The sequence below is a fragment of the Centruroides sculpturatus genome, unplaced genomic scaffold, assembly GCF_000671375.1.
Source record: "Centruroides sculpturatus isolate CEXI.00-Female unplaced genomic scaffold, Cexi_2.0 scaffold1188, whole genome shotgun sequence".
Taxonomy (NCBI): Eukaryota; Metazoa; Arthropoda; class Arachnida; order Scorpiones; family Buthidae; genus Centruroides; species Centruroides sculpturatus.
Window position 1 is genome coordinate 221,829 of NW_019385492.1, and position 14,040 is coordinate 235,868.

General features: G+C 29.8%; 1 protein-coding gene across 2 annotated transcripts in view; it reads right to left on the reverse strand.

Annotated features, from left to right (window-relative positions):
• LOC111639487 (multidrug resistance-associated protein 4-like) overlaps positions 1–14,040 on the reverse strand; it is a 65,128-nt gene that overhangs the window by 17,259 nt on the left and 33,829 nt on the right. For both annotated transcript variants that reach the window (XM_023385378.1, XM_023385379.1), the window contains one exon: positions 13,145–13,425. In XM_023385378.1, coding sequence (XP_023241146.1) covers positions 13,145–13,425 — 281 coding nt within the window. The remainder of the gene's footprint in view (positions 1–13,144; positions 13,426–14,040) is intronic.

A 14,040-nucleotide genomic window follows, 5' to 3' on the forward strand; every position in this document is an offset into this window, starting at 1 on the left:
GTAATAATATTTTAAACCGTTTGATTTTTGTATTAAAGTTTTTTTAATTGATTAATGATTGATTCAATCAACTAATTTGTTGATTGTTTGATTGTATTAACTTGATTCTTTAGATAGTGAAAATTAAATAAATAACATTATGTTAATTTAAGCGTACAAAAACGTTGCTGTTGTTCCAGCAAAAATCTTATTTTCACTTTACCGAATGCCTGGTAGGTAATGTGCAGATTACCTAGATACTGTGCTTATTACCTGGGTAATTTGAGAAATAGAACAATTTTAGCAACTTTAACGGATCACCCTAGTTAATGTGCAGATTAGCTAGGTAATGTGCACATTAACGGATTTCGAGCTTTAACGGTAACATATATACTTTCCGTCACAAAGAAAGCCAGTGTTCAAGCAGACAAGTTTACGCTTTTCAACACTTGGCTAAAGATGGTCCACAAAGCACAGAATATTACTAAAAGGACAGCAATCAATATAAATAGATAAGGACAGATATTGAAGAGTGTTACAAAAGCTGTAGGATTGGTCTCAAACGCGTGTTTTATAAGCCTAGTGGTTATGCTGTCAAGACCTGGCGCTTTGTTATGAGTGACAGAAAAGATGGCATTAGAAACCTATGTAGGTGAATTTGTGGTCAATATCTGTATTAGGTGGTGTGAGTGTGGAACTTCCGATGACTGCTTGTGTATTGTCATCTGAAGGGTAAAGGCTAGTGAAAATGTGTGTTATGGTTTCTTTAATGTTATTGGTGTAGCGACTATTAGGGAGATGGATAGTGAGGAGCTTTGGGGCTGGTGTTTTTCTTACAAGTTAAGTAGCACGGTCAGACCAGGTGTTGCAACCGCAAGTGTTAGTAGAGAAATCCTGCCAAGTGTTAGTCCTTGGTTCTATTTATAAAGGTTTTGTAAGTGTCGTGTTCGATTCTGTACTAATCTCTAATGTGACTTTAATGTCCTTGTTGTGTTCATTCCTAAATTGCCTCCTTAATCTCCTAAAAACGTTCTTTTTGTTTTCTAGCTCAGTGGTACAAGAAACCTTTTTGTGTTTACACTGTTTGAGCATGGATTGAACATGTAAACAAAGTGCAAATCACGCAGACTGAAATTAGAAAATATTTGAAAAAAGCAATGTCACCAGGATAAGGAATCAGAAAAATACACACTGTCACAAAGAAAGGGTATGAGTATTACTTTCTCTGTTAATGATGTTGCACTTTCAAAAATTTGGTTAAACATTAGAGCAATTTTGAGCAGAAAAAATGAAAAAAGTTCGAGGCAAAAAAAAGGGCTCAAAGCCTTTTTAGGTGGCAATGCTTATTTTTCTAAGTTTTAATCATAATAACAATTCTTTATACAAAACTTTCCATAGCTGTAGTCTATGTAATAAGGATTTTTATTAATAACTAGCTGCAAGGACCCGCTTCACTGAGTTTTTATTTGTTCGTACATTTGTATGTAATATAATTTTTTTATATATAAAAAACTGTTTTTCTAAGTAATCTAGAATCTAGCTGCAAGGACCCGCTTCGCTTAGTTTTTAAAAAGTAACGACAGTGAAGATTAAGATAATTACATTATAGCCAATCTTATCCGTTTTCACAGAATGCAAGAATTAGGTCCCCCGTTTCCAGACTAATTAGATACCTGTTCCCGATCGTATTTCTGAACGTCTCCTGTTCACGTTCCGTAAAACGAACTATTTTCAACGTTTCTGGAACGTTTACAATCGTTCTATAATCGAACCAATATTCAAATTTTATGTTCGAATTTAATTCGAACAAAACATTCGAAATAAAAAGCAACTTTCAACCACTTTCAGCCCCATATCTCCTGCACCTTTATAGCTATCGAGACGCAACCACCCTGGTGCACAAATGAAGACTTGGGGCTACTACCACATATAAACAACATTCACGTGCGATGTGTAGTTTTGGCAGAAAAGTGAAACATAGGGACAGACATGCCCATATTTATATATATAATATGTTTTATATACAGTCGACCCCCCCTATAATTACGGTCCCTATAATTACGATTCCTATAAAACTACGAAAAAATATACGTATTTTGGAAATGTTCAGTCGGATTAGTGTAGAATCGATTAATTTTATGGAAGAAAACCTTTCAATCAGCCCTAGTCCATAAACTTGACACGTGTCGGGCTGTGATTGGAATGACTTGTAAGAAATCGGTCCTAATAAATTGGAACGTATCTATATCTTATAGGGGGGTCGACTGTAATATTTAGTCTTTATTTTATTCACATATGGAGTGTTACTATTGAATCTTGTTCCACAATACTTATTTCACAATTTTGAATAATTTCATTTATTTAGTTGATTTTGCTGAGCTTTACTTTTTCAACTTCGATTCATTAATTATGTTTTATGGAATACAATATCTTTTAGGCTATGAATTGTCATATTTAATCCTATAATATAAACCAATAGCGAATATTTGTAAGTAGTATACGATTGATACAGATGGAGTACAAAATTAATTAGTTTTAATTAGTATATAAATTTAGTATAAAAATGTAGACAGGAGATAAGTATTTAACATAAGTAATGATGCAAATTGAATTATATCGAAAAAAAGACCGATACAGTATAGATTATATTTAGTTTGTATAAGAATTTAATATAAAGTAGTATTACAAATCGAATTAAAACGAAAATACAACTTTAAAATATTTGAATTTGAAAATCGCACCCTCTGCCATACAGTCCGTACTGTGAACTAAGACAAGTTGACCCCGCGCTATGCTCTTTGTTCAATGGTAACGGATAACATGTGGGCTCTATTATTAACAATGTGAGTTTAATCTGTAGATAATAAACGATTGGAGTTTAAAAAAACGACTGGTTCTTATAGAAAAATATGATTGGTTCTTAGTTTCTAAAGAAGATATAACTGGTTAGTATTTCACATAAGTTACTTTTTTAAAGAGAATTAGTTTTATATTTAAGTTGCGAACATGGGGATGTACGGTTTTCTGGTTACATACGGGACTATAAAATATACCCATCTTCCTCAATTCTGTACAGTACTTTAGACGCTTGCGTTTCTGTAACAAAAAATTTCTCGTTAGTTGTTCCCGATAATTTTTTATTTATCCTCCACTATTTCAAAGATATTTGGAAAGGAGAAGGAAAATACGGTTTTATAATTATTGGCAAGGATGGAGGAATTAACGACGTATGTAATGGATTATACGGTTCGTTCGAACGGTGTGCAGAAGACATAAGAGAAATATGTTTAGAAAATGATAAGAAAACTTTAGTAGTGTTTAAAGAGATAAGTCCAGGAATGAAATATTATAAAATTTCTAAATTTTCTAAGGTTGACAAGGTTGATAAATATGTATTTCAAACATCCTCAATACTTGTGTAATTGCCGGTCCTTCCCAATCTGGAAAAACCACATTGATGAGGTAGATGGTTCACAACAAAATTTATGAAAATCTTCCAAAAAAGATTTTATGGTGTTACTCCGTGTATTTACCATTTTTTCAAGACGAAAAGGATATCACATTTATGTACGGCTTACCCGAATCTGTTCAAGGATGGGATTTGATAATAATCGATGAACTGATGCACGAACTGTCTCCAAAACAGCATTTGTTAACGACAGAATCTCATCACTGTAATGTAAGTGTGACTTTAATAATGCAAAATTTGTTTCCGAAAAATAAGATTATGAGACATATAAGTTTAAATACACATTATTTGATTTTATTTAAAAATAATCGTGATGACAGTCAGGTGAATTGTTTTGGTCGTCCAGCTTTTGCGGGAAAATTTATTCTTTTCATGGATGCATATAAAAAAGCGACAGAAAAGGAATTCGGTTATTTGTTATTAGATTTTTATTCTAAAACAGATAAGAAATTTTCTGTGAGAGATTCTTGTTTTCCCAACGCACCAGGTATTTTTTGGATTTACTTACCGATAAAATGAAAAACGTAAATAAAAATTATCATATGCTAGCGCTTTTAGTGAAGACTACTCCTTCCCAACGAAGAGCGATATTGAAAGAAGCTACTCCAAATCAGGTTAAAGTTTTGTGCGAAATATATGATAATTTGTGGAAAGGAAATATACCCGCCGATGTTCGTAAATTACGAAAATACAAAAAAGTTACCAGGAAATTAAGTGAAAAACGCGTTCCTTTAAACACCAGGAAAAAATTTTGGTTAATCAATCTGGTGGATTCCTTCCTCTTCTACTGGCGCCGTTATTGTCTATGGCAGGAGGGTTAATTGGTAAAGTAATAGGAAAAAGAATCTAATGGCGAAGCAGATAGCCTTAGTTCCCCCCCGAATTACTGATGAGTTATCAAAAGCCTGAAATAAGAATTGGTTCTAATATCGAAGAATTACTCGAGAGTACAAATTTACCTGATGACAGCAAAGTCAAGTTATTAAGTCAATTGGTTTCGAGATACTAGAGAACTGTTCACGCTCTAAAGAACCTGTCAGAGTATTGGTCGTATCTAACCAAAATAAAGAAACAGAATCTCAACCAAAAGAAAAAACTGATGATGATGATGATAGATTTTTTAATCAAATTTAATTAATTGTTCTAAAGTTGTAGTGCACGGATTTTCCTTCGGTAAAGTTATTTAAAGCTAGTTTCTGATGTCACAAATGACCTCCGATAGTTTTTAATTTTTAATTAATATATTTTATTATATATAAGTTTAATTAAATCGGGGGGTCGAAAATCGCAATTAAAATTTTAATTTTTTAAAAATATAAAAAAATATACGCCTAGCTAATATTCAACCTACTTTAAACCCTTGTCCTCCCAAGACGTCTATGAGAATGCCCTGGGAAATTTGACTCCAGCTGTTCTGAAGGTCATCCAGCTGTGTAAACAATAACTCATCTGTGTTAAATTTCGCAGAAAGGCGAGACAAAGGAAGTTAAACTTGGAAGCTTTTTCTTCAAAATTAACGCATTTCTTTCGTTTTTTTTCAGTTTTAAATATTTTTTATGCTTAATTATATATTCTATAAAAAGTGGGCGGGTCAGAGTTAAACAAATAATTTTATCGGTGCCTCAATTATATCAAAAATATATACCTCATTTAATCGATAAGTTGGATCGAAGTCATTACGAATGGAATTCTAAAGGTGAATTAACAATTGATGGAAAACCTGTTATCAGGAGTCATATAGTAGACTTACTTTCGTATGTAATGAGAAATAGAAAAACTGCATTACCCCCCGTTTGTTTTATAGACTTTTTGGATGGCTTAAAAAAATAAATATTTCTAATAAGTGGATCGGAAACAAAAGTTTGGCGACATCACCGAAAAAAATATTCTATCAACCAACATCAGTCGAATCACCCGAAGAAATTTTCACTCCATCACTATTTTATCAGTGGAAAAAATCTGAGGAAGAGGAAGAAAAATCTCAAATGAAAAAAACTTTTGAAATCGATATACTATAATCCTAAATTTCCAGCATCTTTTGGTGGTGTTAGTAAATTAGTTAAAGAATCAAATTTGCCGCAATCTGTTGTTAAAAATGGTTATCTTCTCAAGTAACTTATATGCTTCATAAATCTGTAAGAATTAAATATTCGAGACGAAAAAGTAAAAGTTTTTATCCTAACGACCTGTGGCAGGCTGATTTAGTTGTATTAAAACAATTTTATAGATTTAATAATGGAATAAAGTATTTACTAATTGTAATCGATGTATTTACTAAGTATTGTTATGTCGTACCGATAAAAGATAAAAAACCCCAGTCGGTTTTTAAAGCTTTTCAAACGATTTTTAAAAAAAGAAACATTCTGAAAGAAACATTTCTGATTTTTAAAAAATTAAACTGATAAAGGAAAAGAATTTTAAATAGATTAGTAAAAAAATCTTTTTAAAAAATTTAAAATTAATCATTATTCAACTCATTCTGATACAAAAGCCACTGTCATTGAAAGGTTAAATAAAACTTTACGAAATAAAATATATAGATAATTTACTTATCGTAATTCTTATAAATATATCGATAAATTATCAGATATTGTGAAAAGTTATAATAATAGTTTCCATAGAGGTATTGGTATGCCCCCATCGGAAGTCACTCCCCTACATCACAGCGCTATTTTCGAAAAGTTGTAAGGTATAAAAGGACATAATACGTTTAAATTTAATATTGGCGACCTCGTTCGAATTTTTCCAAAATACATAAAACATTTTGTGAAGGATACCTACCTGTTTGGACAGAAGAAATATTTATTATTCACGATCCTTTTTCATCTTATCTTCCGACGTATATATTGAAAGATTTAAATAACAAGATTTTGGAAGGAAGATTTTATACAGAAGAATTACAGAAGGTAACAAAATGATGCAGTCGGACTTTATCGTAACTCTGATAAGCAACGCCAGCATGGAGTTATTTCCCGAAAATAAGCAGTCTCATTTCACTGTGAAAATGAGTCCACCTATTGATTTACGAGGGAAATTGGTAGTTGGTTTGAGCGAGGTTATTATTCCTAGAAATTTGTTTAACATGTCAAATCACAATAACGATTATACTATTACTAGCCCTTAACTGGTTTTGTAAATTTTACAATCATAACTGGTATAGTGGGGGCTGCGCAGCCCCCAATTAAAATTTGCCTTTAGAGAGCAAGTTTGAACAATGTGACAGTTTGAAAATGCATAAATGCTAAATGGAACTCTTGTTTAGTATAATCAACTCATATAATTTTTCTTACTTAATTATTACAAGATATCACAAAATTGTTACAACTTTTGGTGTTTGCTTTTTTCAACAATACAAAAATCCACCCTACTGTAAGGCTTTAACAAAAATATTTTTTTTCTTATTCTTAAGAAACTAGTCTTTCAAAATAGCAACTCTTATAGCCTCTAACTATCATTTGTTAAAAAATCACAGGTAATATAATCACTTCTACTTTTAACACCCAGGAACATTTTAACGAAATACGTAGTTCAGTCTTGACAGTTATCACATAGTATTTTTGCAGTACTATGCGCTTTACAAACAAATTTCAAACAACTGTTGCACTTATTTATATTACTGCAGCATATTTTCCATTTTTTTAGCACAAAATGACAACATACTTATTTTAGGAGTTTTTGGCTTGATCTAGCAATTTGTATAATATTATCATCTATTAGCAGTTCAAATAATGGTTTGGTGGTCATTTTGAATTTTTGATGCAAGTGTGCAATATCTTTGTAAAATAATTGTAAAAAAACATAAAAATACATATTCACAAAAAACCAACGTAACTGGTATCATGGGGGCCGCGCAGCCCCAGAAGGTACGTAGCTCCATCCTGGTAAGTGCTAAAATACCGAACGTTTGGCACCCCAAGCGAGGAACGACATAATGAGATTACATAGAATGGCAGCTGCGCACAATGCTTAGATTTTTAGAAATTTGTAAAGATATGGCGCCTGGGAGCCGCATGGCCCACATAAAATCAGTTAAGGGCTAGATATAATATTAGAAGAGAAAAAACAAGCGATGAAACATAAGTGATTCCATTAAGTACAGGCGATGAAAATGAAAGAGAGACGCTTTTCGATTGGATAAACAAGAATGTAGTTTCGTTAACAGGATCTAACTTGGTATAATTTGTTTTAGACAAGGATTATAAAGATATAAAAATAAATTTGAAAGAGGGATTCGAGTTGCATATTTTGCATGGCGGTGCTCATAAACTACTTTATTTTTTAAATTTAGGGAGCAAAGATATTACATTTAATTAATTATTTTAATTAAACAACAAAGTTCGCGAGGAACGAGTAAGGAATATCTATCAAATCCTAGATTTTCTAAAGATCAGTTTATAACTTTAGTAGAAAAAAATAAAGCTGTTGAGGAAATCGATGTAGAGGAAAAAATTTTTGTTACTATCGGATTATATTCCTCTACCGAAAAATTTCTTGGAATTTTTAAATATATTAAATTAGCATTACTACCTAATAAAAAAAATTGTTTTAAAAGTTTATAAAAATATCCCAATTATATCACCCAATAGTAATTTATTCTGATTTTGAATCGATTCTAGAAGAAGTTCTTGTAAACGCTGTAGATCTAAATTCTAGTTTCACTAAAACTATTCAGATTCATAAACCTATGTTATTCTATCGTTATTATAGAAAATGATGATGCTTTATTTTATTCTAATTTTTATTGTGGTAAAGATGCTGTTAAACATTTTTTATTTGATATCCAGAATCAATTAAATATTTTATTAGATAAAATAAATAGTTATGTAGAAATGAATATAGATACTATTTCTGATAATTATGAACATCAGTGTCATATATGTAAGAAGGGGTTTAATTATGATGATGTCAGAGTAAGAGATCATGATCATTTAACTGGTAATTATCGCGCGAGAGCTCATAACCATTGTAATTTAAATTATAGATTCAAAAAATTTATTCCTATTATACTACATAATTTTACAGGTTATGACTCCCATCTGATTTTCAAAAATATTCCTCCTAAACTATTTTCGAGAATTCAGATTATCCCAGTTAATTCAGAAAAATTTACTACGTTTACTTTAGATCATTTCAAATTTATAGACAGTTTCCAATTTTTAAATTCTTCGCTAACTACTTTAACAGAAAATTTAAAAAATGCAAATTATAATTTTCCTATTTTTAATCAATTTTTCTATAATAACGAAAATAAAAATTTATTAAAAAAACAGGAATTTTTCCCTGTTCTTATTTTAAAAACGAGGATATTTTATACAAGAAATGTGTACCCCGAAAAAATATTTTTATAACGAATTATCTGGAGAAAATATTAGCGATAATGATTATGATCATGCAAAATTAGTTTGGGAAAAATTTTGTTGTAAAAATTTTAAAGATTATTTAAATTTACATCAATATATTGACACTTTATTACTGGCTGATATATTCCAAAATTTTAGAAAATTAAGTTTAAAATATTATGATTTAGATCCAGTATATTTCATAACAGCTCCAGACTTAACATGGAATTGTGGATTAAAAATGACAAAAATTCAATTTGAATTATTTAAAGATATTAATATGTATCTCTTCATCGAAAAGGGGGTCAGGGGGAATCAGTTTAAGGGGAAGATTTTCGCTAGAGCGAATAACCCTCTAATCCCAAAAACCTATGATAAAAATCAAGGTCATAACTATATTATTTCGATACATGCTAATAATCTTTATGGATTTGTGATGAGTTCTTATTTACCTGTAAAAAATTTCAGATGGTTATCTGAGGATGAGATAAATGCTTTAGACTTTCGTAATATTCCTGACAGGAATAATATAGGTTATATTTTAGAGGTTGATTTAAATTATCTACCAAATGTTCATGACCACCATAATGACCTGTCATTAGCTCCTGATCACGCGAATATTCCATTTGATTTATTATCAAATTATCAAAAATCGGTATTAACCAAATTACATTTAAAATATAATAATAATATGAAGAAATTAATTCCCGACTTTGTTTGATAAACAACATTATGTAATTCATTATAGAAAATTAAAATTTTATTTAGAAGAAAGTTTAATATTAATTAAAATTCATCAAGTACTTGCATTTAACCAAGAGCCCTGGCTTAAGAATTACGTAGTTTTTAATAATAGAAAACGGCAGGAATCAACTAATGATTTTGTTAAATCTTTCTTCAAGCTAATGAATAACAGCTTCTTTGGTAAAACATGTCAGAATGTCTGCAAACATTTAAATTTAAAAAAACAGCTATGACTGAAAATGAATGTCGAAAGTATTTATCTCACTCATCTCTCGAAAATTTCCAAATTATTAATGATAATCTCACGATTTTTAAAATAAAAAAATTAACTTATGTTTCGATAAACCAATTTATATAGGTTTTTGTGTATTAAAATTAAGTAAATTGCATATGTATCAAACATTTTATAAAATATTTAAAAATAAATATGGTGAAAATGTAAATTTATTATATACAGATACCGATTCGCTTATGCTTCAAATTTATACAAATAATTTATATAACGACTTTAAATCATTTCCAGATATTTTTTATTTCAGCAACTACCCTAACACACATGAATTATTTGATGTAACAAATAAAAATAAGCTAGGATATTTTAAAGACGAGACAGCATCTAAACCTATAATAGAATTTTGTTCATTAAAACCAAAAATGTATTTGTATATTTTCGATAATGAAAATAAAAAAATGGCTAAAGGAATTAAAAAATCTGTCGTTAAAACCATCAACCACGAGAAATATAAAGAAGTTTTATTTAATACCGAACTATTGAGACATCAGCAGTACGGTATTAAAAGTAAAAATCATGTTGTAACAACATATCTTCAGAATAAAATATCTCTCTCACCGTTTTATGATAAAAAATTTATCTCTTATAATGGTATAGATGTGATATCGTTTGGACATTATAATTTTTATATTTAAATTCTTCCAGATTCTCTGATATCATCGCCCCCCAATACGGTTACATATTATTGTACAAGAAGAAACGAAATTCAAAAACTTATTTAATACATGGTGTTTTGAGTAAAACATATCGTTATTTAAAACAAGCTGTAAATAAAGCTGGATTATTTAAATTACCCAATAATAAGAAATACTATTGTAATTTTTTTTTTGTATTGACTAACCGGATAACGATGGTGTTATGTAATAAAAATTTTATAAAATGTGATTGTTCTAACTGCAATTGTACTGTCTAAAAATGTTGTAACCAATTACCATGTTTATTTTTATATATAAATAAACCTATATCCTAATATTCAGTTTTTTTTTTTTATAGAATTCAAACTCATTACACCACTTGAATGGGAAAAGTTCTCAAGTTTACGATGAAAATAATATAAGACGTTTTAAAAACTATATTAAATGGGAAATTATAAGCCAAAAATCTGATTTAAGCCAAGACTTCATTTCCCGAATTCGCGGATAATTTAAACTGAGAACTAATATGGAAAAGTTATATATTTACTACTATGTTTATCGAAAAACATATTAAACATGCGAAATAGAGTGTAATTTCAGAACATTAAATATTAGACAAAGAATTCATGGATAAGTTTTTGAACTATCTTAATTGGGATAAAATAGAAAATTTTCAACTTCTCTCTGATGATTTTATTAAAAAATATATTGATAAATTAAATATGAGAATAGTTTTAAAATATCAGCGATTAAAAACTGATACTCTGCGGGAATTACAAGATTTTCTCCACTGGGATTTGGTTTCTCGTTATCAAATAATGAATGAAGATTTTATTCACGATTTCAAATACCATCTTTTCTGGTGTTATATTATTAAATATCAGAAACTAGATCATAAATATATCGCTGAAAATTCTCACAGTTTGCTAGTCTATATACTTCAGGAATATTAGTAACATCGTTAATGATATAATGGAAAAATTAAATAAATTCGATAAAGAAGAAGAAAATTAAAATCTGTAACATATCGATATTAAATAAATAAAAAAATAGTTAAAAGAGTCAATTGTTTTTAAATCTAGTAATTAATTGTATTATCTATAAATCAGAAATATATCGCGATATTTCTAATATCGTTGATAAAGAAAAAACTTACGTTCTGTTTTTAAAAAAGGTCCGTATGTGACGAGATGTTGGTAAGTCTATGAACAAAAAATTATTGGATAGATGCAGTCCACACAACTTATTTAGAGGGGACCGCTTTGGGTAGTAATTAACGAAATAGATTTAAAAATGCGGGACTGCTTTGAGGGTATCGATTAACGTGTCGATAATAATTAAAGAATGTGATCCAATAATTCCGTTAAAAAATATATTACCACAGTTTGCTTGTCTATATTCGCGATATCAATCATATTTTCTTTAAAAACTAGCAACAAATTGTTTTTTAAACTCCAATCCTATATTACCTACAGGTTTGAAAAAAAAACACATTGTTGAACCCACGTTATACGTTACCATTAAACAAAGAGTATAACGCGGGGTCGAAACGATTTAGTTCATGGTACAGACTGTACAGCAGAGGGCGCGATTTTCAAATTCAAATATTTTAAAGTTGTATTTTCGTTTTAATTCGATTTGTATTAGTACTTTATATTAAATTCTTATAAAAACTAAATATAATCTATACTGTATCGGTCTTTATTTCAATATAATTCAATTTGCATCATTACTTATGTTAAATACTTATCTCCTGTCTACATTTTTATACTAAATTTATATACTAATTAAAACTAATTAATTTTGTACCCCAAGTGTATCAATCGTATACTCCTTTTGTAATACAATAAATGAAAGTAGTAACATGTGTAATTAGATAGGTTACATGATATATCGAAAAACTCCTTTCCAAATTTCATAAAAACTCCCTAGTCTAATATATAATCGAGAGGAGTTGATGATGATGATAATAATAATAATAATAATAATAATAATAATAATAAGTGCAGAGCCCAAACAGTTAGGAGTTGAAAGTTGAAATTTGGTACACAAATAGGGTACGTCATGAAAACGCACACTAAGAAGGGATTTTTCGAAATTCCCCCCGGGGGGAGAGAGAGAGGATTAAAACTTCTATATACATTATGGATACGAGCCCAAACGGTTAGGAGTTGAAAGTTGAAATTTGGTACACAGTTAGGGTACGTTAGGAGAACGCACACTAAGAAGGGATTTTTCGAAATTCCTCCCCACGGGGGAGAGGGACAGGATTAAGGCTTAACACTTCCATCAACAATGGAAGTGTTAAGTAACAATGGAAGTGCTAAGTAACAATGGAAGTGTTAAGTAACAATGGAAGTTTTAAGTAACAATAAAAGTTTTAAGTAACAATGGAAGTGTCAACAATGGAAATGTTACGTAACAATGGAATTGTTAAGAGAAAGCGACATGCAATACGCAAATGCAGTTTTTTTCGTTTTGCGGGAAATTGAACATATTTTAAGAGCCATCTAAAAATTCCCTAATTAGTCTGGAAACAAGGGGACCCAATTCTTGCATTCTGTGAAAACGGGTAAGGTTGACTGTAACGTAATAATCTTTATCTTTGTTATCGTTACTTTTGCCCGAGCAACGCCGGGCCCACCTGCTAGTTTAACAATAAAGTAACTGAATAGAATTTACATACCAACGGGATTGTTATCCAAAAACGATATCGGAGTTCGAATGATACAACGAAACATATTGTTATGGAGTTTGAAAGAAGCAATTGTAAAGAATCTGTATACCAATAATCCAGAAGATAAAGTCGTTAGAAATACGGCACATATCAATCCAATGTAAACATACATGTTGAATTCTTCACTGTGATAAAAATTTTCGTCTTCAATGTTGTGAAAAATACTTGTATTAGATGTAATATTTTCGAGATTGTCTATGCTGTGGCTATATATTCTTTTATCTTGCAGCCTGAAAATTTAAAATAAAATAACAATTACACGTTGTCATTTCTCTATTTTTTTAACAAAATGAAATACAATTAAATTACTTAAGTGCATTATAAAAAGAAAATACATATAAACGATGTTGACACCTACCGAATGATGATGAGATAATATATCTGATTAACACGTAAAATGATTACAGTAGAAATTTAAGCCAGACTCCCATTATTTACAGTAAGATGTATAACTGTAGACGACATCTCAATCTCTTACCTATGAGATCAATTCTATTGAAGATTGTTTCTGCCTGGAATTACTGAGCACTATTTCCCACACATTGACATTTCTTCAATGTGATAAGAATCTGCTAAGGAAACAGACATTAGAATCTATTGCTAAAGTCCTTGGCAGTAAAACAAGAAATTACTTGAGATCTTGTTCCAGTTTTACAGACCATTGCATTAATGAAGCATTGTAGTCAATACGAGATTATTATTTATGTTTTGTGGAAAAAATATCTCAAACCTTTCCACAATTACAAAGGAAAAAAAATGTCTTCTTCACAAAAGTAATAAATAAATTTTCTTAATGATGAGTTAAACTCATTATTAAGAAAAATATTTATATTAAAAATATATAT